Raw genomic sequence first — 27903 nt, 5'->3', positions numbered from 1 at the left:
AGTCAGCACACAGGATGAAGAGAAGAAAGTGGACTGAGCTGAAATCACACTGTGAGCAAGGGAATGAATGGCTAGAAAAGCCCACAGTCTTTCAGATTTTCTTTGATTATTATGTCTGTAACTGCATCAAATACAAACTTGACATTCTGGGTGTCCGTGGCACATGTCAAGTGAGAATATATCTCTTTATCTTCTTTTCTTATGTTCAAGTCTAGGAATTGTTTCTTGATGTAATTTCCAGCATCTTCAAATGTATTTAATCCTAGTGGAGAGAGCAGTAAAAGAAAGAGAAGACACATTTCAGCTGGTACTTCCTCACAGCTGCTAACAAGAATTCTTTTTTCTGTTCCTTCTTTCTTTCTACTTTTTTTTCTAAAGGGAATTAACTTCTTGCATTAGGTATGAAAATTTTGTATCTAAATTGCCCACCTAAATTTAGATTTCAATGCCTAACTAGAAGTCCTTAGTTCTGATGTGAATGTTTCTAAGTCAGTGTGAAACAGTTAAGGGCCTTAGAGTGAGAGCAGAAAATGAAACAGAAGAAAAAAGGCAGGAGCATAAATTCAAAGGGAAAGAGGTAAAAAGACAAAATTGGTGGGAAGTACAAAAACAAAGAGATGAAGAAATGAAGAAGGAAAAAGGGGAAAATCCAGATGCTTATATATTTAGTCATAATTTCTTCATGCAGCTTTTCTGCCTTTTGGTAGTACTTTGGAACGGCAGCAAGTCTGAACGTTGGTACCGTGGACTCGCTGTAGGTCTGGAGCAGGATGAGGCTCCTGGAGGCAGGCTGCTGCTGAGAGCCCCTGCTGGTTCTTTTCCTGTCTGAAGCCTCAGGCAGTGTAAAGTGGCATATCTCCACTGAGTCTAGCACATAATATTTGATTATCCCAGTGAAACACTGAGCAGTTTTGGGTTGCTGTGTTGATGTGTCCTGAGAAAGGGAGTGAAAGAGCTGGTTGTCAGGAAGTGCACAGAACCCATCTTCTAATAATAATATTGCTTTAAGTATGCTTCTTTCTGGGCACTCCCTATCCCAAATACGTTAGGTTAAAACTAAAATACTGATAGATTTTGATTTTTCTCTGGCACTTTCTGACATAGCCTCATATACTCTCTTCCATCAACTGGGAACAGCTGCTGTTTTATATTTCCTGTAGACACTACTGTGACATACAAAAAGAGGCAGACTTCATTTATGGAATGGGTTTTCCAAATAGGGACAAAAAAACTTGGATTCAGTTATGGTGTGTGTGAGTGATAAGCCACAGACTTGTACTAAAATATGGGGTGGGTTCATCACACTTCAGCCATCTGAAACTTCTAGTTCTCTCAGCTTCCTCTACTGCCAACAGAGAGAAATAAGCATCTCCAGAGAGCGATGACCCCACCCTAGGATAAGCATCATGAGTAGATGAATTGGATTCTGGTCATGTCTGTCCCTTACCATCCTTTTGAAAGAAAGGCTAGATGCTTGCATAAGGTGCTTAGTATTTAAATGGTTATATATAGGTGACCTGAATCAAAGTCTCAGTCTTTAATGCATGGCCTACACTAATCATCTGAATGTATTTTCTTCTGAAAACACTAAACTTACCATTATACTCAGGAAAGCAGATATTCAGATGAACTTTTGTTATTTTCTCTTGAAAAAGGTCTTTTTTGTTTAGAAACAGCACAATGGAAGTAGCTGCAAAGCACTTGTGGTTGCAGATGCTGTTGAACAGCTGAAGGCTCTCATGCATTCTGTTCTGTGAGATGCAAAAGGTAAACATGAGAGACTGACAAATCTTGTCCCCATACGTCATTTTAACTGTAATGCTTTTTGCTGGCAAGAACCAATACAGCATAATAGCCTTTAAATGGTTATCAGGGAACAGGAAAAGTCCTGATATGCCATCAGAGAGTACATTAAAACTTAGCAGCAAAAAGGGTTGTTTGTCTCTTCTGACTCACCACTTCTTTATCTTCCACCAGAACCATGTCATAGGCACTGAGCGCAGCACAGAATATGATGCAAGTAACTCCCTCAAAGCAATGAATCCACTTTTTTCTCTCTGATCGCTGTCCACCCACATCAAACATCCTTTGCAGAAAAAATGACATACATACAATGTAAAGCACTAACTAGTAAGGACGTAGTCATGCTGTTAATATGCAGAGTGCAACTGGAGGTGAATGACTATCAAATATCCATCTTTCTCAAATATTGGTCTGCTTCTATCCCAACAGGTCAAGGAGTACTATGTACTATTTTCAGCTTTGTAATTGGCATAAAATGAAATGTAAAGGCTTAATTACCTGCATACAGGAAATACATTAAGTATTTCTAAGTCACACTCCATGTTGAGGAAGTGGGGCTCTGCATAAGAGCTCAGTGCAGCACTAAGCCCTGCAGGCAAGCATTTATTCAGGACAGAGTTCATATGTGAAACACTGACAAAAGACCCTCAAATCCACGGTAATTTGTTACTTCATGGTTTTGATTGTAGTCAACTGACACATTGATCAATAAGGCATGTGACTGGAAGCTGGTCATGGGTTGACCCATTGGTTATGTTTAATTGCCTGGTGGTGATCTGTATTTCATCATCTATTCATTGCCCTGGCGCAATCAGCTGCATAACCTGCAGCGTGCGCCTCTGTCAAGTGGGTCTCTGCCCTGTTGATCTCATTAGTTGCTGTTTAAGCAGCAATTCATGGGTGGCTGGAATCCCTCCATTTGTAGAGAGGAAAATTCAGGGCTGTCCTCTTCTGCACTATTTTCCTTCAGTCTTTGCAAGAAATTACTGTCTTTGGTAGATTCACATGAACTTTTTATGGAGTCTTTATAAGGGATCCAAAGCCAGCTAGGCATACCTGGCTGGGACCTAGTCAGGGCCCTCATTAGGGCCCAACTGAGATGGAGCTGTTATCAAAGCTACAATTGATCTATTCTTCTGACATAAAAGGTGCCAGAAATGAACACTTTTCAAGTGTATTAGAAAGGAGAAAAAAACATGTACAAAACCAAATTTATCCTACCCTTACTTTTTCAGTTTCCTTGTGTGCATGATGACTTTTCCCTGTGCTGCCTGTTGTTGAACTTAAAACTGTAAAACCTAATCCCCTGTTGCATTATGCCTTCCTTCAAGAAACTGCATTAGATTTTACTCTCTGGATGTATCATCTGTGGTATTGGAAAATTAAGCACAACTCAGTTTTTATAGCAATAAATATATTGGGATTCTATATGAAAAAATATCAGTAATAAACAGAGCAAGAATAATTTGTTATTGAAACACCATTTTTTCCAGTCTATTGATCCTCTTTTCTTCACCATCAGCAATGCAGCTGATGGAAACAAAGGTTACTTATCATTTCTCATCCTGCTTAGAAGAAATGAAACCCCTCCCAATGCTCATGATGAACTGTTTCTACAGCTGAGGAGTAATTAGAGAAATTTTTTTTTTTTCTAGTACATTTCATCTCTTTGATCCTTGGGTGTCTATAAATGTGAAGTATTAGGAAATCAGGAAGCTCTTGTGGATCAAGGTTTTGATAACAGTAATGTCATTCTTCCAAGCGGATCTTTACTGAATTCAGTATGCGTACTGAAGAGTGAGGTCAGTGTGAGTAAAGCATCTTGACTTTTGGCTGTGATTAGTGCCCAAAAGTCACCTGCATTATGTACCTTCCTTGATTTGTGGTATGTAACTCTGAAATCTGGGTTATGGGAGAGGAAAAAAAGCTCCAAAATTTAGTCTGCAGTTAAGTTTTGCAAGCATACATAATCATATGAATCTATATTCACTTCCTGCAAGCTTTTAGCATATGGCCCAGTGAATATTCATGAGAAGTCAGTTAAAATAAGACAAGATCAAGGCCAGGGGGAATGCTTAGGGGTAGCTTTGTTGTACTAACCTTAGTTTGCTTAGCTCTTCTCATGTCAGCCCAGAACTTAATATATGCACGTGTAAAACTGAAGTTCCTCTGTGAGTGGTAGAAAATGTATTTCTGAAGTGATTTTATTCTTTTACCAAGACAGTCAAAGTTAGTCTTGAAAGCTCTATATTTTCCCAGCACTGCTTTTGGAAAACTTAGCTACAGATACAGGACTAGCTGTACGTTCATTTGTCCTAACGGTACATATAGTGAGACCTGAAGACTAAAAGCTTGCCTGATTTCCGTCAAACTCTTCCTAGCACATCAATGGAAATTACAGCAGGAGTGGACCTCTAAAGATCAGACCTTCTTTTAAAAATATTTAAGAATGTTCTGAGCTTTGGAAATTAAAGTCAACATCAGTGAAATAAATTGAAGAGCTGAAGAAAGCTAAATTACACTAAACCAGCAAATTAACCACTAAGAAGATAGCAAATAATAAGAAATGTTGTCTGTGCAACTGTAATTCAGTTCCCTGGAGCAGTACTGGGATGTAGACTTTTACTACACAGACAGAAAATATCTTCTGCCTCATTCAATTCAGAAGAGGGACAAGTATTTAGTGAATGAAGCATCTGGTCATGTTTTCTTTTTATCCATGTATGGCTTGTAACCCCAAGCCTCATTTAAATACATCAACCAAAACTCACTCTGAATGTGGAAGTGTTACTCTCTTTGGTACTTATCAAACCAAGCGCAGAGTCATCAGGATCCCCCAGCTGTTTTGCATTGCTCTGGCAATGCAAAGTACCAGTAACTGGCTGGTTAAGATGGATTTATAGATGTTTTGCATCCCTACAGCAGCTCAAAACCCTCAAACTATTTTGTAGTGTTTTTACTTCATATTACTTAAGTGCCTAAAGCCACCAATTAATTTACTCACATAACACTACTGTGATGCATACCAGAGAGGCTAAGCATAGTGGGGTTTTTTTGTGTGTTTGTGGTGGCATTAGGAACCTTCCTCTTGTTTACAGACACTCAGGTAACTTAATTCTTGGTTGTGTTGCATTTCAGTTGGACCTAGACACCAATTCTGATATTCTAATGTCAGGACTGGGGGCATTCATGTCAAAGAAGGTTTGCATTCTGATGATTTCTTTATCCATCCTGATTTTGCTTTTATTTCTTACATAAACTGGTTGTAAATGAAGGTGCTCAGATTTACAGTATACAAGGCTGTATGGAAATATGTTAATCAGAGAAAAAGATGACTATATCTACAACACTGCACTGTAGCATTTGTGGGTAAGTGCTGAATTTTCACGAGTGATCGGTGTATTAATAGGTGATAATAATTTATTTGTAGGGCATCTACTTCAGAATCTTATTTTGTATATGTAGTCTCTGTTACGTCAAAGCATCTGTGTGGTAGCATAGATGGTTTGGGGGCAGTTTAATTGCAACATGAGAAAAAAAAGAAGCCAACTGAAAAATGTTAAAGTTATAATCCTGGTGTTCTATACTTCTATCTCTGCAGTTTCTTGTCTAGATTACATTCCTCAATATGCACCCCAGCCTTTAAATTAAGAGTTAGATGGAATTCAGTCCATAGAGCAGAGCATTATAAAACACTGGAACTACCATAATTCATTCAAATACATTTTCATGTGGAATTAGATGTTTTTAATTGGTTCATTAAGCATAACAAAATCTTGAGTATCTGAAAGTGTCAATTATTTTCAGTCAAATTTCTCCGGGACATTATTTTCAGGATTTTTGTCTGAACATTTTGCTTTTCATCTTAATAGAGCATAAAGGCATGCATGCTAATAATGAAATTTCCCATGGGACTGAAATGTTATTTTTTTTTCCAACTGTAATGTATTCCAGTGTTAAGAGCAGTTATTTCCATTCTCAAGAAAAGAGAGTGAAAGGTTGAGAGTGCATGCAAATTAGTAGTCATCAAATGTTTTGCATGCTGTTAAGGACATTTAGGTAGGCAAATTTCATAAATGTCACAGTTATTCAAATGGCAGGATACAAATAATGATTTTTAGACACTTACATATGTAAAAATGTCCTTTTAGAACCTGATATTCTGAGATATCTTAACAGTCCATTATATGCTTAAAGTTGGAGTACTGATACGAAAATATCTTGCTTTTTTGGCTGATTAAAGTTACTAAATAAGGGTGGACTCAAGGATATCACAATGGGATTACCAATATTAAAGAGGTCAATACCTTTCAAAGAAAATTCTTAAGAAAGATAAAACCACAGAAGACTGTTAAATATGGCTTTTGTACCTGAAGTTCAAATCCTTGAAAGAAAACTGAGTCTCTATAATCCCAGTTGTTTTTACTCTGGAGTGCAAAACATCTTGCTCAGTAGGCACATAGTCCGGCATTGCTAACCTATCCAAATCGTTGAGGTAACTAGGAAAGCAGAAAGAAATGGTGATTGGTGAATTCAAAAGGTGACATGAACATTGCATAATCACTTCATATTGAGTCGCTTTTAAATATTTTATGTAAATTACACATTTAAATACAATGGTATTGGTTTTTATAAAACCTAGATCCACAGTCCAGAGCCTTTTTTTTTCCTTGTATATAGAACTTTAACTTATTTGTATATAATAAACATATTTCTGAGAATTTCAGTTCAGCAAAATCCTTATTTTCCTCAGGGATATTAAAAAGCTACCTTGACAGGAAAGGGTTTTTTCCCATTTGCTTTCAGGAGGTGGGAATTGCAACCACAGGGGAAGAACCGCAAGTATCTTTCAGAAGCAGATTGAGTAGAAGTTATTGCAGCCTATCATCAGAGCTGTTCTAACAGTATCTTCCTTCCTAAGTGAAAGGGAGGGTACAATATTTTGGAAGAATTCACATTTAGGGGCTGAAGGTACATGATAATTTAAAAAAAAAATTTTGTAATTAAAACCAGAAGCTTCAACGATGCTGAGACCCCCTAGGTTAGCATTCTCACAGTCCCCCAGAAAAGAATGGATTCTCTATGGATTCTCTGGTTTTATGTCTGGCATACAGAGGTAAAATCTGCATGAAGTAAGAATCCAAACCAGATCTTTGAAGCGTGTTCTTGTCCTACCACCAACCCTTCTCCTGTCTCTTCCAGGGGCGTGAGGCTTTCTCAGTGGCTGGACAGAGCCTATGAATCCTACTGGCTGATCTAGGAATCTGAGTGAAGAGGTTATGAATCAACAAAAGGAAAAGAAGAGGTCATTTATTGGTAGCTTCCTACCCTTTAACTGCTAATATTCAAATAAAGAACAAAGCCAAAAACAAGAAAACCCATAAAATAGTTGGAGCATTTTCAAGCTTTCAATGTCCCAGTTGACACCTTTCCATTTGTAGCCTCTTGTCTCTGACAAACAAAACACAGTTTCTGTAATGTTTATTAGGCTTCATGCCTTTTATTTTTCTTCTCTAACAAAAATGCTCAACATGAAGTTCTGCCTCTCGGTTTATCCAGACGACTACCAAAGCAAATCTCATAGCTCATCACCCTTGTCTGCAATATTTAACATACCTGTAAGTAAAAAAATAAAATAAAATAAAACAAAAAAAAATTTTAAAAAGCTAGCATCTTCCATATGGAGATTTGTAAGTAATGCTTGAAAATAGGATTTTCTTATTTTAAGTTGAATAGACTGAATCCACTCAGCAAGGTGTGCTGAAGTTGATCTGAGTAATTCAATGTTTGCCCATTATCTGAGTCTAGGAAACAATCTGTTTTATTAAAAAAAAAAGCAATATAGCTCTGGTTCTCTGAGTAGGGCCTGAGGCAAACTCATCTTAGCTCACCTTTGTGGAAGGCAGAAACAAAAGGTATTTTCTAATTTATAAAGCATATGAGCACTAAAATAAACACTTGTATATAAAATTCATTATAAAGTTCTTAGTCACAAATACCTAGATTCAATTCAACACAGCCAATTTTAATTGCATAAAAAATTAAACCAAGTTAATTATCCAGTTAATGGAGCAAGAGAGGCACCTTCAGAATCTTCTTAGGGCTGTAGGCAGCTCCCAGGGGATACTCTGCAGGCCAGCTCTCCACTGGCAAAAGAAGGAACACAAACTAGTAGGTTGGTGTAAATGCCTGATCTTTGCTTGGCTTGAATTAGGTGACACAAATGCTACCTCAAGAGGCAAATGACTGAGCAAGCAAGGAGCACCGTGTACTACTGGTAGCTGTGCAATGATATTTAAGGTCATGATTTATAATCCTGATTTTGTCCCTGCCTTACCCATCACTCTGTCTTAAAACAGGATTTATTCCAGGTGAGTCTAAGGAAGAAATTCCGGCCAAATTTGACATACAGGGGATTTTCTGTAATTTGGAAAATCTCACTTTTTTCAGTTAAAACACACAGAGGAAAGGCAGTGATCAAACTTATTAGCATGAACTAATAATGAAAAGACTCAGAGAAGATAACCTCAGATAGTCAGAGTTTACACAGCATAAATCAATACTGTGTAGGAGCTGATTCACAGGAGCTGAGGAACAGGATTTTAGTTTTAAAAGAAATTGAAATGTAGTATTAGATGGTTGATTGTCTCTAGCTAGTTTTGAACTGATCATTAGAAACCCAGAAGCAAGGGCAAAAATGAAGTAGATTTTAAACATTTAGAGCCAAAGTCTAGATTTCCAGAACCATCAGGTACCGCAAGATGAAGGCAGAGGATTAGCAGGATTTTTGGAAGTGTTCAAGAAGATGAAAAACATATCACTGTTGGTTTTAATGTAATTCTAACAATAAATAATGATTTTTACCTCCTTAACAGTCTATACTAGCTCCCTTAGATACTGAAAGCTGTTGCAGGTTAAAACATGACACAGCCCATAACACTGACAGGGAATTACTTTAGACTGTCCTATCTTCTTTTTAGGCAACAAACCTAATCTGCCAGGCACAGTGTACACACCAGAATGATAGCTGGTAAACAGGTAATTTTTTTTTTTTGCGTTAGTTTTGTGGTGGTGGTGGTGACGGTTTTTTTGTTTGGGTTTGTTTATTTGTTTTTCATTTCATTAAGGGTTTTCCTTTTATGTATGATGACTGACTTGTTACAAGCTTTTAGTGCTGAGAACTGCAGTGTGGCCAGTCAGAAAGGATATGTTAGGAAACAAAATATTACCCTGTACTGTTCCTATAGAGATACAAGGCTGCCATAAAATACTGCCAAATCAGGCACAAACCTACATAGGCAATATTTTCTTTGTTTACTTATCTTGCAGAAAGGTCTTCATTCCTGTTATGAAGATATAAAGAGATGAAGCATTTTTAATATTTTCATGTATATCCCTTCTACTATCTACAGTTAGTGAGCTATTACTGCCTTCAGTGTGCCTGGCTCCTGGCCCAGACTTGGTCATGCCTTCCCACACTGAGTAGAAGGGACACCCCACGCCTTGTCAGGTTTCCCTCTGCAGGTGCCCTCAGCCTGTAGAAGCAGCTGCAGGAGAAGAGAAACCTCCAGCTGCAGATCTTGGAAGGTGGACCTCAGCTGGAACAACACTCTGCCCCACATTGAGGGTCAGGCTTATGCACTCTAGGAAAACTCCATCCCAGGTGACACCTCCCTTCTGGGCCTTGTATCACCTTGGGGAGAAAACAGCAGAGCAGGACCACTCTAGCCTGCAAGAACAGCTGTAGAAGCAACCAAACCAGGGACTCCTGAAAAGCTAAGCTTACTGACTGTATCTAAGATAGGAGATGCACCCCAGCTGAATGCTGACCCTTTGTGCGGTCGGAGCTGAGCAGCCCTAGTCCCCTGCTTGTGTGCCTGCCAACTCCCAGGCTGCAGAAAGGGAACTGGGGCTGTCGGGTTGGGGAGTGGCTGCCAAGACCAGCTGGATGCTGAGACAGTAATGGCCCAGGGAACAGCTGTTCATGCAGCCAGATTAGTTTAGAGGGAACTTTTAATAGTTTTGTCCAGAGTTACGTTTAGCAGCTTGGAAAATTATACATTCAAAGTACAACTCTAGGTAGAACCTAATCTGTTTCATTTCACCTTTTCCCTTATTTTGTCAATCTTAGAATTACTTAGAGACAGAATAGCCTGGGGTTTTTTTTTTTGTTTGTGTGGGGGTTTTGTTTTGGTTTTGGTTTGGGTTTTTTTACAGTTTAAACAATCTCACAGAAACAAATGGCTCCTTGTTTTTACATGTTTCCTTTGGTTAAACACTTCTAATCTATTATAAACATTAGTAAAAACCCTCATTCTTTTTCAGGTTAATGAGGAATAATTTTTGTAGGCTATTCTGCTAGAGGAAGGGTTCTTGTCACAAGCCTTCCTATACGGTCTGCTATGGTAATAGCCAGCTGTTCAGCACCTGCAGCTGGTGTCACCTACTAGGCTGCCGAGTCGTTGAGCTGGTACTCCGCTGCCCTTGTGAAGCAGGCCTGGGTCCCGCTGTCGCTCCACAGTTGTTTGATGAGTTCAACCAATTCAGAAGGCATGTCTCCATCCTCCAGAGTAGTTACCATGGCATGCAGCTTCCTTTCATCTTCCTAAAGAGAAATTTCAGTAAATATTGTGCAAGCACACCATGCCCCTCCACCGCCTTGAAGGTGTGCTTGGTTTACAATGAGCTGTAAGGGTAAAATTTCTCATTTTCACTGATTTTTCCAGGTAGCTGAACCCGCCTGTGCATGCAAGCATCCTTCTACAAGCTCACTTCCCTTTAGTTAGTGCCAAGGTTAGACTTATATTGTGATACACAGTTTTCCTCCTTTTATTGTTTTGTTTTGTTCCTACAAGATCTCAGTTTCATCTTACAAAAGGTGTTCACAAAAGACCCAACTTGGAAGGAAGGCTTTTATTGTAAGACAGAATAGTTGGGTATCAAAAACTAAATTAAAAAGTATATTTAAAGCTTCAAGATAGTATAACTACATCAAAGCAGAAATATATGGCCAAATATATTTTTGAATGTATTTGGAAGAAAAAATTTCTAGCTTTAGGCCACAGTGAGAAATGTGGCAAAGTGAATATAGTTAGTGAATGCATTTCCCCCGTGTTGTTTTATTTGGGGAAGAAGAAACATGTAACTGAATAAAATCCCAAATATTTTAAACCTATTATTTCATAATTTGTTCCTTTTGCAGTCAATCCAAAAAGACTTCAAGTAATGTATTACATTAAAAATATTTATTTTCTGTTGTTAACAGCTTAGGAATGTACTCTAAATAGAGAGCATGATTAAAAGAGGGTCATTTGATACACTGTCACAGCAGTGGATAATTACAGGATATAATTCCTTCCTAGCCATGTAAGTAGACTACTGAAGTGACCTGCAGTCAATAGTTGCAAAAGTATTGATGGATTCTGACAGAATTTGGCAGGGAATATGTTTTATTCAAAAATAGAAAACATCTTCACAATAACTTGTAACAAATTCATTTTAGGAACGTACTGTATCTTCGTGTTGCAATAGAAATTGCAGTTTATGGAAACTTTGCAAAAGTCAGAGACTGATCAAAAATAAAACCCTACAGGTTTTCTGAAGTATTGGAGAAACTGGGTTAGCATGGAGAAAGAGGAAAAAAAGGGCGAAATAACCACCAGAGAATTGCCTTAGTTTGAAAGAGGAAGGACAACAGATGTACAATTGCCCTTCTACATTAAACAACATCGGCTCCATTTACACCCCCATCCTCTCGCTTAGTTCTGGAATCAGCAGAACTGAGTCATGCTTTCTCCTGTGCACCTCTCATTTGTCTCCAGGGCTGCTCTCCAGGGCGCACATTTGTTCGGCTTCAAGATAAGAGTTGTTATGTCTTCTCCTTCAAGATATCACATATCATTTAATGATTATAGCTATGCTCCTTCAGCGTTGGATATGTTGGTTAAATAGCCTTGAGCTCAGAGCCTCCAGGACTACCGTAAATGTTCATCGATTATTATGCAAAAGGTGGCAACTGTGGATTTTGATTCTTACATAAAAAAAGGAAGATAGTGTCAGATTTTTTATCAGAAACCTGATTTATATAACATTTTGTTTCTCTCTGGGATGTAGACAGACTTTAGCTGATTTTCATATTAAAAATAGATTGTAATGGCGCTTTAGGAAGAAAAAAATACCTCTCTCCCCAGGACAGATTTTGTTCAAAGTACATGCTAAGACACTTTCAAGACCAGTAAGACCCATTTGCAGGCAGTGCTGGAACATGGATAAACCCCTTCCTTTCAGGCCCAAGATAAGCCCAGCCTGTGGACTAGATGACTTTAAGCAGCTAAATCTGGATGAGAACATAGCAAGAACAAAGTCCAGATGAAATAAAATCCTATATATCTTATATCATATCAAATCAAGCCATTTAGTGCCCAATGACAGGCCAAGGGGCAATGGACACAAGTTGAAACACAGGAAGTTCTACCTCAGTATGAGAAAAATCTTCCCTGTGAGGGTGCCAGAGCAGGGGCACAGGCTGCCCAGGGAGGCTGTGGGGTCCCTTCCCTGGAGACATTCACCCCCCGCCTGGATGCGTTCCTGTGCCCCCTGCTCTGGGTGTGCCTGCTCAAGCAGGGGGGTTGGACAAGGTGACCTCCAGAGGTTCCTTCCAACCCCTACCATTCTTTCATTCTGTAATTCTATAAATGGCTTATGATTTTACAGAAAATGTAAGCTAAGTCTGTTTTTGGAAAAAAGGGCAATGTTTATTGATTACTCAAATAAATGTAACCAAACTTTCTTTAAAAGTCATATCCAGTTTGCTCTTACATGGTTCTGGGGGAAAAGTAGGCAGGCACCGCAAATGTTTTATACAGGTGTATTCAGCTGTATTCCTAGAGACCTATTCTGCCAATGACAGTAAGAGTGGGCTTCCTGTGCTATCAATGATAAACTTAGAAATGCTGAATTTTCTGCATTTGGTTATATATAACATGAAGAAATGAACTGGGCTATTTAACAGTTCTCAGTTCCCCAGGCTGTAAAACCCCTTGGAAATAATGTCTATGAAACTGGAATAGCTGATAAATGATGAGTGACCATGTATAAACCTCTCAGAAAGTTTGGCAGGGCTGAGAAAAGAGGCTGAAGTACCAGGGCTCAGGCAGAACATATCTCAGTTACAGTGGCAAATAGAATCTGGACTATGTAGTGGATTTCAGAGGCTGAGCTAGGACCTGTGGCTAGGTGCTGCAAGGCTCAGCTTTCTTAGGCCATGTAGACTTCTAGATGGGTCTTTATGCAGTATATGTGTCTATCACAACTGAGGAGACAGAACAAGTTGCAGCACATTCACATGGGCCTATTTACCATGTGCTGCTCTTGGGCACCATTACGTTTGTTTGAATTACTTGCAGCCATGGAAGAAAATAGGAAGAAAATATTTAGTTTCTATTTTGTCAAATCACTGTATGAGCTTTAGTAACCTCTGAAGCTTTTGTTTATCATTTTGTAGGTCAAAGTGCCACATGTCGTTGTAATGAAATGTAGACTTCTGGAACAAGAAAAGGTCTTTCAGATAAGCAGAGATAATTCCCTCTAAGATAAACCCCCAGGGAATAGGGAGAATTTGCCAAAACTGGAACCAGCTGGTATTCTGCCAGGCCTTTGAGAAATTCTCAACAAGGTCCCAATTACAGGCAATAGACTAAATCATTGCACTGAGAAGAAAAGTATGTGGTTTTGCTTTACTTCTGTCCCTGAAAATTCAGGGTCATTGCCAGAAGATAGCAGGTCTTCTTACTGGGGCTTTTCCTCTATGCACTCCTGCACAGGATTTTGCTAACCATGCCAGGAAGGTCAGACTCCACTTCTCTGCAGTGCCAATGCACCAGTGCTGCGTCTGTACAATGGGCAATTCTCTGCTCCAGGAGCAATGCCAAACTGAAATATTCCCAACATGTCTAGATGACCCTTCCTTACATGGCTGAGCCCCAAGGTTTGTTCATAAAAAGGAAATGTTTATTACATTTCCCAATAGCAATAAATAAGTGACTAAGCAGCTAAGAAAATGTTCTTTTTTAAATTTCTTTTGTCTCTGATGGTGGAACATTTGTTTTGTAACCAACAAAATGGCAGTTTATGCAAAGGCTAGACCTTTGCAAGACGTAAGAACATCTTCCTGCATATAACTCAAGTAGTACTTAGTTTCCACTGTTACAAAGCAAATACTGAAGCCTCTTTGTTCTACTAGTCTCTGCTATCATATTACAAAAAATGTATTCTCATGCCAATTTCAAGAGAAAGGGCATCATACTCACAATTCTAGCTGGGTTTTCATAACTGATTCCTAACTTGGTCATTGCTTTCACAATAGACAGGATAGACTGCACCGCATTACTGTAAATGACAGGTCTGTACTCCATGCGTTCCTGGTAGGTGAAACCATCTTTATGGATGATCCTGGTGCAAAAATAGAAAGCAAAAGGTTTATGGGATGCATTATAAAAAAAAAAGAAGGTAATTAAAGTTGGATCAGATGGTTTTGTGGTCAGTGTGAGAAAGAACTTAATCCATCTGGCCCTTGGAAAAGCATTTATCAATGGCTGATCTGCTTATTCTGCTGGAACAGGTGAACACCAGTTTCTGCAACTATGTGAAGATATATTTATGAGGCTAGGTTTTTACTTCCCAGTCTGAGTGAATAGGATTTGGTTTTCTGCCGTGTAGGATAATGTATGAATCCAGTAAAAGACCCAGAGCCATTCTGGTGGATAAAGGGCAAGATGCCTAGCTGTATTTAGAACGCAAATCTTTTATTATTGGAATCATCAATGTTAGTTATGAGCTGTCACATTGCTTGTTCAATCATTCTCATTTTTATCCAGAATCTTACCTAAAGTAGAAAAATTTTTGCAAAAAATATTTCTGCACTGTGAGGTACATCCTCAAGAAAAAAAAAGTCTTTAATATTTCTTTGTACATCAGTTACAATTTCTAGTTGTTGAAAGGTGTCACTGTTATTATCTACAGGCTTTGGGGACATGCATATTACTCCAGAGGATTTGGCCTGTATTCCAGCAAACATAGAACCTTATCAGTCAAATTCAATTAATCTGACAGAGGGATTATAATTTCATAATCCTTCTTGACTGGAGAATGGCATGTGGTAAAAGTTCTCCAAGACCAGTGGCAGATTATCTCATGACTCAGAGACATCTTTTTCCATGAGCTGTGAAAAAGGATGAAAACTTCACCTGTTTTGGTGTAGTGTACTCTCAATGAACAGACACCAAACTGCTTTGGCTGCTGTTGGAACCAAGGCTCTACTCTTCCTCACCTCAGTTGTTCAGAGATGAAGGCCAGGTTATTAAATAAATAATTTCTGGGTGTTGTGGCTTGTTTTTCTTTCCCTGTCTCTTGCCAGAGATAGTCTGTACAGAGCTATACAAGTAGAAAAGGGTGATGAGAAAGGATCTGACAGGTTACCCCAGAATTAGTGTAGGCATGTGTCTTGGGGAGACTTTCCCTTCAAGGAGGTAAGTCAGCCCTGTCCGAAAATAATTCACACACACGCACAAAACCCACATTACAATTGTATGTGTCTTAACATCTCTCTGACTTATGGACATCAGAAAATTCAAAAGTTTCATTATTGTGTCTGTAGGAATAGTATCTGTAGGAAAAAATGGTTCTCAAAATGTTTCCCCAATCACTTCTGGACCAGGTAAATCTATAAACTCTGTTTTGAAGCTCTGGGTTTTTTGAATGCTTTTTTTCAGTGTGAATTCAAGTGAATCTGCAAGATTCAAAGGAATCCTGTTGAACTTGGGAGAAAGAAAAAGGGGAGCTGTGTTTTGCAGTCTGGTTTACTAGTGAACCTTTTTTTGCCATCCTCTGAAATATCCATGTATCCCTGTGTCAACCCCATGATTTCAATGAAATAATAAGATGTGTTCAGAGGGGAGGCTTATTCACTTGGTGGAGTCTAATAAAGCTCCATGATAGTGCAACTGGATAGTCTGGATTGCTGCCTGGGGATGGCCTGAGCAATGTCCTGTGTTTGAAGTGCCATTGGAGCCAAGAGCTCCCCACTGGTGTAGGTGACCTCCTTTAATGGGTCAGATCACCTTTAACAGGAAATAATTTCAGCTTCCATCAAAGTTGAACCTTGAACTGGTAGTTAAGCATATTCTTCTCAGTCTTATGTAACATCTGGAGAAGATGGATGGAAAGAAAGAAGATGGAGAGAAGAAAGGCCCTAACACAGTCCACAAATGGTTATTTTATATGTTGTTTTCATGCTTTCTCTCTGAAGAACAAAGGGAGGAAGAAAATATAAGATTCTGTAATAAAACTAGATTCTGTAATTATAGAAAGAAAACTTGGTTTTGCTTGAGGATTTTCATGGGTTTTGCTGAGGGTTCTTTTGTTGGTTTGTTGGTTTTTTTTTTTTAATAATCTATTTATGTCCTCTGGCAGAAGGTATGTTAGCCAGCCAGTTAAATCAGTAGTGAATTTTGCTACTTGTGTTAAAGGTCTATCATTCTGAAGGAAGTATTGTAAAACAGGTTGACATCTTGTATGGCCAGAAGGAGCATTTTAGCAAATGGTAAAATTTTGTTCCATGATCCTCCTTGAAAATACAAACAACATTTAAAAAGTAAATGCAGGATGCTGAAAGTATGAGGTGTTAGGCTACCAGTCATAATATCAAAATGATGTTTCTATTGGAGGAAAAAATTAAACTCCTGGGTTTTTTTCACGCAAGGAGGGCTTCTCACCAGATAGGTGGAGTTGATTGAATCTCAACAGGCATGATGAGTTACCAATTATTTTGCTTCCTCCTTTTCATTTGCTGAATTATTTGTAGTAAGTTTGTACTGCTAACTTAGGACATAGTACAGAAATACACAATTTAGTTTTAAAATATTTAGATCATATATTGGAAATGATCTAGTCAGAAGCACAGAGCTCCAGAGAAGCTTTTTCTTTTTTCCTTTTTAGTTATCCCTCATAACCATCCTAACCTTTTTAGGGCCTTGCTGCATATCTAGATTTTGAACATCAGAAAATATTGTGCAAAGCTTTGTGGAAGGATTTAACTTTGAAATATTCAGTCTGGAAATTATGAATCAGAATATTACATTAATAGGAATAAAATTACCCTGAATGTGGTGAAAGTTGTAATTTCAGGAAAGCTATTTATATTGTAAGCAGCTATCAGTCTTCTCTAGAAAATGTTCTCCTTCACTGAAAAAGTTAGTAACTGGAATTTTTTTTACTAAAAAAATCCCTTTTTTTAAAAAAAAAGTTCTTGGTTGTAACAGAAAGATGACATTTTATATGAAAAATGATAATTTTCATGAACAGCTTTCTTGTAAAACAATTCATATTTGTGATCAAGTTGACAGCTCATAAATGCACAACTACTCTCAGCTTTGCCATATTTTGCCCCCTCCTCAGTGCTGTTAAGGGTTATCAGCCTTCTTGAAGTGCTCAATTCAGAGGAACATCTTTAATCTGCTTCTACTTGGGGAAGCTTTCAACACAATATATTTCAATGGTTTGCTGAACAGGGAGGGTCTCCTGATTGGAACGCAAAACAGAAATAAATTATCCACCATGGAACAAAGAAGTTAGCAAAATATTTCATGGATGGTTCTGAATCTGTCTTATTACAAAATGAGCTGCTTAAATAGAAAATTGTTCTTATGACATAACATAACTTACTTCACTCTTTAAAATGCATTGGTGATGACATGAAATAGTTAGGAAACTTAAATTTAGAATAGCATTACTGATTTTATAAAATAGTCTGCTTGATTTTTACCCAGGAATAGATCGGTGCTTACAAAATAGGGTCATGTCTAAACAGTTGCAATTCTTATGTCATTTTTTTCTGTATTTAGACAGGTCTAGGAAGCAGACCTGGATACTGTCTATGAAAATAAGGCTGATACAATAGCAATATTTTAGCAGGTTAGACAGTGAAGGAGGATTTTTGCTGCCTGTCATCTCTTGAACTCAGGTGGATTATCTACTTAAACCAGATACACGATTAGTATTTTGGCTACCCTTAAAAGAATAACATGAATAACATGAATTAAATTGGTTTTAGCCTGTTTTATTATATGTGAGAATACTGTGATAGTAAATTATAAATGGACACATACACACACAAATTTGACCTTCCTCTGAAGCCAAGGGAAATAATACAGACTTCAATCTGTGTGGCGCCATGTGCACTTTGAACAAACATATACAAGTATCCTTATAGTAGATTTATGGTGCAGTCACAAGATCTTCCTAACCAAATACTCGGTCCATAGAATATTGTGGAAGTTATTAGTTTACATTGGTTCAAAAAAGATTCACGAGAAACATAAGCATGAATTAACTGAGGGCTATTAAATACAGTGATACCGTCTCTGGTTTAGGATGGTGCCTGAGTCACAGATCATCAGATACTCTCAGGGTATCCAGCATGAGTATTCCTGTGTTTGCTAGTCTGGTTTGATGATCTTCTGGAAACATCCTTCATTAGCTACTACAGCGGACAGGACACTAGGCTAAGTGGATCTGCCATGGCTGGTGGTCTTACGCATTCATGTTCTCACTACGGTACTGTAACTCCTACCAAAGCCGATGAAGAAGGTTCCCTGGTCTTCACTGAGGAGTTGGGCCAGTGCATGATTTGATCAGACAGATCTGATTACCGATCCAGCTGTTTGTCTTAGTCACTTTGTATTTTTCTTTGTGTGGTTGAATGAGAACTTGATTTGAATGGCTTTTCTTTGCATTTTATTCAAATAAGCATAAACATTTTAATAAGACATTAGCTAGATTGCTTATACTACAAATGCCAGATTCAACAACTGATATGAATATTCATATACTTACTTCATTTGCTTTACAATAGTGCTCTTTCCTGACTCTCCAGCACCTGCAGAAGGGGAATGTTGAGATTTGGTTGATACGTGAATAAGTAACAAGTATTAAAAATAACTCTCTGCAACACAGAATTTTGTATCTATGAAGAGACATACAGATGTTTTAGTTCCCCATTGTACTAACTATAACTCTCCCTAGTGTACATTCAGACTTAAAAAGAATGAAATCTTGGTAAAAAAACTAATCCTGAAAAGAAAAGGGACATTTGAAAAGAAAAGAACATTCATTCAGTCAATTAAGAGAAAAATGTAGACTCTTTAATTATCAAGGAAATAAAATATGGTCATATTTTGATTTCATCCACAGCAGGTGGGCAGAAAGACATGAACCAACTACATCTTCTGACAGCATCCCTTCATTACATGTTTTGTAGCTGCTAATTTAATATGTATCATGACCTTGTGTAAGCCAAACCATCCAGTTCCATGCTCTTCAACCAGCCTCTTTGAGCAACTGGAAAAACAGAATGTGGGGACTTGCATGTGGTCTAGCTCATGATGTGCTGGCAGCACATGAGCAAATGCCTTGACATTGTGTTTTGCCAGGTCCTCTGCCCCATGGTCTGCTATGAAGTAGTGTGGCTGGAAGAGCTATGCAACAGATCCAGCTTGGGCACAATTCTGCAGGAACTCCCCACAGCTGGCTGGGAGGTGCAGGCATTTGCTCGCACAGCCAGTTGCAGAGCTAGAGCACAGGTTTGGTGGGAGATTTTTTGCCCTTCTTATCTCATGCAAAGTGAGTAATCACCACACAAACTGTCCCCACTGGAAATCAGTGCAAGTGACTACCATCAGTCGTGAGGCCTGGCAAGAACTGCCAAACAAGAGACAGATTATGAAAGCACCTGAAGAGATGATTTAATTTTGACTGTGAATCCATGGGACAGGATTCATCACTGCTTTTCTTTTTGCAGATTATCATTTACCTCACTGGACAGTGTCAAATACTTTTCACAAAAGAGGAAATCTGGGTCATAGCTATTTTAATTGAGGGCTTCTCAGTGAACAGAACAAACTGATTACAGACTTTCCAAACAGATTTTGTAAAGCTAATAACATTTAAATGACAGGGATTAATTTACTCAAATGAATCACAACAGAGAGCAAACCATACGCAAAGCATTTTCTAAAGCTCATGATGTGAACAGCAGAAAGTGTGACAGAAAAATGAGCCTATGCAAAATGGGCTGATGCTGCCATCTGCCACAGTTTGGAAAAAATGCAAATTTGCCATCGTTCATCTATTATTCCTTCAATGCCCATCTGAAGAATTTGGTAAAGCCCTGTCAGCAAGGTGGCGTTTGCTACACTTTTTGTAGGGAAGAGAGCAGGCTGTGCTGAGAATTCATACTTTTACCTCATGGAAAGATGTCAGGAAGCATAACATGTAAGTGAATTTCTCTTCGAGATCTGAAAGGCAACGTTAAAAAAGAGTGGGAGGCATAATTTATATCTTTTGGGTGCATTTTTCTACCCCTGCTCATCTTTAATTTATGATCCAGTAATGCCTTTATCTAAACAGCAGATGACTCTCAGACTTTGGCTTCTCTCCAGAGTACTGTGTTAGTCGTAGCAGCGTTTGCACTCCAGGAAATGGGTCAGAAACAATTTACTTTGCACCTGCTTCCTTCCTCCCTGCTCCTGTGCAGCCTGCTCCTCTGGCCAGGGCCCAGGGATGGGAGAGCGGGGACAGGGCTGCGCTTCCACCTGCCCAGTAGCCTTCTGCTCACACAAACAGCAGCAAGAGCTGGTAGCCCTTACGTGACTGCACGGGGATCTGAAGGCAGCTTCCCTTTAGGAGGCAGCGACAAGGTCAATTATAATTGAGCCCAGATTTTCTGAATAAAAGACAAGAACTTAGGCTAAACTTAGTCCTGTCCTGAAGCTTGGAAAGTTTAACTGGCTTTTGAAAAGAGCTCTGTCACTGTGAAGCTCAGCCTGATAGGGACCAGGGATAATATGCAATAGCCTGTATTTTGCTTTGCACATATTTAAGATTTCGCTTTTTCAAATTTACCTCTGATTTCTTTGCTTCTTTTTGGATGCCAAGTTTCCTTGAGATAGATAAATGCACAGGAAATAAGGGCACAGAAATCTTGGTCAGTGTCTGAAACTGTAGCCCTGCTCTTGGGATCTGAAAGATGTCCCCACTGCCGGTAAGGTTGATGGAGGTTTGCTCCCAATCTTCTTCCCAGAGATGACTTTTGCCACGCCCTGGGCATATGACATCCACCTTCAGCATGGTGCTCTACACAGAGCAGTCTGGCTACTGTAACCTGCCTCTCTTCTTGTTTTGGACATTTCGAACTGCAGTTCCCCGTGTCCCAAGCCCGTTATGTTTCTGGGCATGGTGGGGCTGCAGAGCAGACACAAGATGTGCCGTGCAGCATGGCTGCAGGCTCCAAGCCGCAAAGGAGCCGTTCCCCAGCAGCCTGACAAGAGCTGCCCTGCTGCGCTGGGACTGCCTGACCACTTCCCTGCAGGCCACCAAGGCACAGTGACAGAGCAGAAACAAAGAAAAAAAATAGAGGCAGCTTGAAAGCCAGTGAGAATCTCTCAAATTCAAAGAAGAACAGAACCCAGGACCTTAGCTGTAACTTGACATTACTGGTTTTCTAAGAAGAATTTGTTTGAATAGTTGTGGAAACTAGGGAGAGTACAAGCCCATTTCAAGGTTAGCATCTGCTGAGCTGTTGAAGATGGTTCTTTTTATATAATATATAAAAGGCTTCTTTTGTGCCTCAAAGCAAGAGCTATTGTCTCTTTACAGTTATTATTTATGTGGAAACAAAGGTTTGATTTAGGAAAGCTTTCACAATCAAGGTAAGGACATTTAAAAACCTACTGTGTGAATATTTTGTTTGAAACCTGTCACAAAAGTCACTGACAGTGACATGAAACAGCAAAAAATAGGAAAAGAAAATCTTAAAATCAGAAAAGGTTTTACAGCTCTGCCTGAGCCTTGTCTATGCCATTCGGAGCTCTGCAAACTGTGAACTAGAGAGGAAATTGTATCTTCCTGATCCTTTTACCAAACTGAATGAACATTCTTCATGGGAGAAATAAAATAGAGAAAATATCTAACCATCCTGAGGTGGAAATGGGCAAATTAAGGTCCTTAAATGCTGCCCCATCCCCAAAAATCCAAAATCGGGGTATTCCAGTTAGTAGGATTACTGGGCCATCTGTGTGCTCAAGGCCTTTCCTTCCAGGGGAGGTGTTAATAACCTGAACTTAAACCTGACTTCAGTACGACAGTAGCTGATTAACTGGTTTTAAATGCCTATACTATAAACTTCTACATTCAGACTATTTATCAGAGACCTCTTATAGCCAGTGGAGGAACATATTTGCTAGTAAAACTAGAACTAAAACAAATAAACCAACAGCTTCAATTTTTGTCACCCTGAAGCAGATGTTTAAATTAAATTAGGTGAGTTGTGCCCTAAAAGTGAGTATTTCTCAGTAAAGTGAGCTGAGGATGACCAGCTCAAATGAGGGTGAGTTTTGTCCTGCCATGGAAAACTGTAGACAATGAGGCCATAGAATAATATTTTGAAGAGAAATAAGTTCCAGGTCTAGTGATTATTTAAACTGAAGCTAAGTTCTTATTTCTGTGAAACATGACTGTAAGCATCAACAGTTTTGGCCACGTTTAAAATGTGGGCTGTACTTTGCACACAAATAATTTCCAAGCTGACCTCCTACAAAGTGTATAAACTACATATGATGTGTTAGGCAAGCTATGGCCCTGATACAAAGGAAATAATACAACTTCCACCTTGGAGTTTGTTCCAGACTCATAAAACAATCAGATTTTTTGGAAGTATAAACATATAGAGGCTAGGTTTGTTGAGAAGGTAGGGCAGAAGGATGGCCTTCCCAACATTGGAACACCTGGCACAGGGGCCTTAACCCTCCTGGCTTCTGAACAACTTGTGAAGAATGGCAGAAAGTGGCATAATTTTCCACCTCCCCTGGTTTATATGTGCAGTTTTTATGTGCACGTCATATAAACTGTAAATTTTCACCTCAACTCAGATAATGTGCTTGCCCAGATCATGGAACTTTACATAACAAATGTCTTTGTTTTCTGGATATCATTTCATTTTTTGTAAAGGGACCTACTGGAGGACACAGACAGATCACATTAGATTTTAAATGATCCTCTCAGAAAATGGCCAGAATGCATTTTATTTTTTACATTTTAAGAGTATAATGATCACACTGATAAACTTATGATATACATATCCATTTTTTCCAGAGTATTTTCTACCAGTCTGCCTGCTGCAAAAGAAACAATGGTGACATCTGGTCTGTAATACAGAGGCAACATATGGTCTGGATGAACAGAAACCTAGAACTAGGGTAGGACTAGGCTGTTTGGTTTGAATGGAGCTGCCCTTGATTTATGAAGTGTAAAATTTGAATAATTTCCAAGATCACCTCAGAGGTATCTAAAGATAACAGGCCCAGATCTGAACATTAGGAGACATTAAAAACTGAAGTTCTTAATACTAAATACATACATGTGTTCTAGGAGGGGTAATTTAGTTTGTGTCCTAGTATAAGATAGCCTCCAGTACTACTGCCAGGACATGAAGGCTTGAAGATCAAAATATATAATGAAACTGCCTACTTTATAAATTCCTCTTTATCTTATAAATTCCTTTTTATCCTATAAATCCCTCTTAAAGGATTTCTTACATCTTCCTCATGTATCTGTGTTGGGTAAGGTCAGAGACAGGATGCTGGAGTAGTTGGACCCTGGCTCTCACTCAATATGCGAATTCCTTTTTGTAAGAGTATATAGAAAGTATTGAAACTTTATGAAAGTTTAAATGAAAATATTCTGGGTTTTGACCAATTCAAGCTTGTCTTAGTAGGGACAATATTTTGTATGAATATGGAACATAAAATCTTCATATTCTCCCCTGGACTGTAAAACTTTGTAAACCGCAATTTGGATACTGATTGTACATAAAGTGTATCAAACTGCTACTTTCCTATTATTAATTGAGAACCTGCATGGTTGTGTTTTTCTCTTATTTCTTTATTAATAATAGTAGTTAAATTCTCAGCAGGTATAAACAGACTTTTGCATAAGATAGAAAATAGCAGTTAAGCCGATTTACTTTATTGAAGGGATCTAGCTATGTCTGAATGAATGTCAGTTTGAAAGCGTTTGTCAGCATTGTGGTTACAGTGGAGAAAAAAGATAAACATTTCAATGATCAAAGGCTGTTTTTCTATGTGTTTAGTGAAACCAATGTAAACTGTCATAGCAGGCATCATACTCTTAGAAGAAAAATATTAAGATGGTGGCAGTGTTATTGTGCTCTTGGATATTTCTTATAGGCTATGCAGCACCATAGAACAAAAGAAGATTAAATCTGTATCAAGGAAAAAGTTTTTCTTTTGCTGTTACACCATCTGTCTGTTAATAAATTGATCATCCTGTGGACTAAAAGTACTAGTCGTGAGAATATTCATCTGTATTCATCTCATTACACAACCTTCCATTCCTATTTCCACAATAATATTTTTATACACAAAAAAGTCCTTCTAAGTCACTTTCTGCTTCTGTAAAAACTGAAGTGCAACAGTTGGAAAATAAACAATATTGATAGCTTGTGACACCTGTGGGTTTTCTGTGTAACCAGTTATATTACTTAACCCTGCAAATCAATGCACATAGGTTCTTGAAAAAAAAGATGTCTGTGTAAGTAAACATCATAACATTTATTCTAACAGTAGGTACTCATTTCTCAAATCTTTTCAAAGTTAAGGATTTATAAAATTTAAGATTTAATATATGCAGTGGCATGGCCATTTTCAACCTGTTCCTTGTGACTTAATTGGTTGCTTCATGAGTGTTCACAACTAGAAAACATTTTTGTGCATATATTACAGGATAGTTTGCTTCAAATAAATAATGAGGTGGGAAATTCGTTGTACTGAAATGTAATTCCAGAGCAAAATAACCCCTTAATGGAAAAGCATTATGAACAATTTTTATTCTATTTACCCAACAGTAGTAGTTTGACTGTCCTGGCTTCCTTCTCAGCATCTGCTTGGAGTTTCTTTTCCAGTTCTTTGGATCTCCTGGATGACTCCTTGCTCTCAGAACTGGCTCCATTGCCCATCTTGAGGTGTTAAAAATCCGTTGTTTGTCCAGCTGATTTGCTTCTTATCAGACTAGCTGCTTTAATTCAGAAAAAAGACAACAGTCCGTGCCTCAAGAAAATTTAAAAATCCCATTCAACCTCTGTGTTCAGCTTTCAGATCAAATGGTTTCTTTTCACCTATCACATGATCTAGAGATGCTGCAGTCAAGGATTTATGTAGGGGCATAAAAACGTACTGTTATGATGTCATAGAATTAAAATGAACCATTCAAGAGTAAAACCAAGGTCCGAATGGATCTTGTCCTTCTTCAGAAAAGATCCAGCTTCACATGCTTCAAAGAAATGTGCAGAATATCCTGAAACAATAAAATTGGGAATAACTTAACTCTATGAAAAATTTTTCAGCTTGTGAATCAGTGTTGGTGCCCTGAAGCAAAACCAAGTTTACATGTCTTCGAAACATTTGCATAATTTATTTTTCATCTTCCTCAGTGGTTGTAGCTCTAAAAATGTGTATTCTTTATTTAAAAATGGCACAATGTGGATTTATATAGTTAAGATATATTTAGTTTTGAATTATTAATTAACATGCTGAATGTTTACTGCATTTTCATATTATGGCAAGTGCATTTATTTTCTTGTTATGGTAATGGATAATTTCCTGCAATTTGTAATATCTCTGGGATATTTTTGTGTAGCCATTCCTTGATGAATATCATAGTCTCTTCCATTTTTCTAAGAAATTATTACCAGTTATCAGTTTTGGCTGAAAACACCACAACTTCTTTGTGTAAGAAAGGATACAGGTCAGATTCTCCCCACTGATGTAATAATTTCATCTTAGTTTCTTCATAGTGCAGCAGTAATGTAGAAACATTTTATGCAATACGGTGGAAATATTAATTGGCATGTGGTGTCAGCAATATATTGAGAAAATAAAATCTACTGTGATATTGTGGTAGTGGGTAACAGTAGGATTACTGGCAGGACTAAACGATCCAAAATATTTCCTTTTTGGTCCCTTCTCTTCAGATTAAGAATTTCAGTAAAATAAACCTCTTTAGTCTGCAATACTATAATTAGTTGTAATATTGTACTTATTCACTTTACAAAGTATTTAAATGATATAAAACATACAAACAAAAAATGATATTACATTTTTAAAATTATTGACTAGTAATAGCCAATAACACTCTGACTTTACAGTATGTAAGCTTATACGATTTAGCCTGGAAACGATATTGAAGGGAAATAGAAGCATACAGGTCAGTCAGAGTGATGTTAGACCTATTTTTCGGTCAGAAGATAAATCAGGAAGAGGGCCTGAGGCAAAGCATTTAACTCATCCTTTCCTATAGAAAAGCAACTTTCTACACCAGAAGTAGGTGGATCCTGGATGTAAGAGGAATGTAGGTATGAGGAATGTAGAGGTACTGGATGGGGAAGATGAGAGTGAGAGGAAGAAAGATCATCACTGGCACTAATAAGTTCTGTGTCATTAGAGCAGGAGAGCGCTGTCTTCTGAGAAAAGACAGGTCCTTTGATGTGCTCACCCTATTCAATGTGAGGGTCTTCTCAGACTTAAAATTAAGACCACGTAGTGCAATAGAGATCTGCAGTTGTGCTTTTTTCAGTATATGCTTCTCAGTCAATGGAGCAGGAAGCCCTGTTTTCAGGCTCCATGCAATGCTTTGCCAGAAATTAATATCAGTATTTGTTAACAGCTGAATTTTTGCATACACATTTACAATGCAAGAAAATGCTCTGTTTTGTCAAGCCTGTATTACCTTGTTTATTCTTTAAAATAGGCTGTAATAAGATCTTTATGCAGCCCTAGTAACAACTGGTTTGTTTAAAAAATGAGAATAAGCAGCTTCAGAAGTGTGATATCAGTGCCAAGTGTCTGTTTATCAGAACTGTAGGCAAGCACAGTGCTCCTATGGATTTCAGGGGGTTTGAAAAGTAAGTCTGTTTGAGGATTTCTGAACACTAAGTGAAATTACAAATTAACTGATACAGTCACAAATCATGGAGAAGAACATAATCTGCAGATTAAAGGCCCATTTCACTACTGAGTTGTTCCAGGCATATACTAATATAACTCTACTCATTTTGCATTTAATTTTTACAGTATCAAACTGGAATAGAGTAATAGTAAACTACAGCCTATTCAGCTATACTGGAAGAAAATGAGTGTAAATAAATCAAGATAGAAAGCTTTACATCATTTTTCCTGGATGGAAAACAATGGAAAATCAGGTCTACATCCCATAGCATAAGTTTCCTACCATCCTTTGTTGCTGTTATGACTACATAGAATCATAGAATGGTTTGGGTTGGAAGGCACCTTTAGAGGCCATCTAGTCCAACCCCCTGCAGTGAGCAGGGACATCTTCAACAAGATCAGGTTGCTCAGAGCCCCGTCCAATGTGACCTTAAATTCCAGGGATGGGGCCTCCACAACCTTGCTGGGCAACCTGTGCCAGTGTTTCACCACCCTTATTGTAGAAGCTTTTTTCTTTATCTCCAGTCTGAATCTACCCACCTTTAGTTTAAAACTATCACCCCTTGTCCTGTCATAGCAGGCCTTGCTAAAGCGATTGTCCCCATCCTTCCTGTACTCCCCCTTTAAGTACTGAAAGGCCACAATAAGGTCTCCCCGCAGCCTTCTCTTCTCCAGGCTGGACAACCCCAACTCTCTCAGCCTGTCCTTGTAGGAGAGGTGCTCCATCCCTGTGATCATTTTTGTGGCCTCCTCTGGACCTGCTCCAACAGGTCCATGTCCTTCTTGTGCTGAGGACCCCAGAGCTGGACGCAGCACTACAGGTGGGGTCTCACCAGAGCAGAGCGGAGGGGCAGAATCACCTCCCTCGCCCTGCTGGCCCCGCTTCTTGTGATGCAGCCCAGGGTATGGTTGGCTTTCTGGGCTGCAAGCACACATTGCTGGCTCATGTCCAGCTTTTTGTTCACCAGTACCCCCAAGTCCTTCTCTGCAGGGCTGCTCTCAATCCCTTCATCCCCCAGCCTGTGTT

The 27903-nt window shown here is 38.5% G+C and overlaps 1 protein-coding gene across 1 annotated transcript; it reads right to left on the bottom strand.

The window, feature by feature from the left end:
* Positions 1 to 71: 71 nt before the first annotated feature.
* Positions 72 to 24889, bottom strand: GNAT3 (G protein subunit alpha transducin 3). The gene is made up of 8 exons (XM_009513970.1): positions 24772 to 24889; positions 18694 to 18736; positions 14112 to 14253; positions 10251 to 10408; positions 6174 to 6302; positions 1957 to 2086; positions 1598 to 1751; positions 72 to 262 (listed from the first exon to the last, which is right to left on the bottom strand). The coding sequence occupies exons 1-8, from the start codon at positions 24887 to 24889 to the stop codon at positions 72 to 74; spliced, it is 1065 nt and encodes a 354-aa protein (XP_009512265.1).
* Positions 24890 to 27903: the final 3014 nt, after the last annotated feature.

This window comes from Phalacrocorax carbo, chromosome 1 (genome assembly GCF_963921805.1).
Source record: "Phalacrocorax carbo chromosome 1, bPhaCar2.1, whole genome shotgun sequence".
NCBI classification, from domain to species: domain Eukaryota; kingdom Metazoa; phylum Chordata; class Aves; order Suliformes; family Phalacrocoracidae; genus Phalacrocorax; species Phalacrocorax carbo.
Note: the sequence above shows the minus strand (reverse complement) of the source record. Positions and strands in the feature narration are given on the sequence as shown.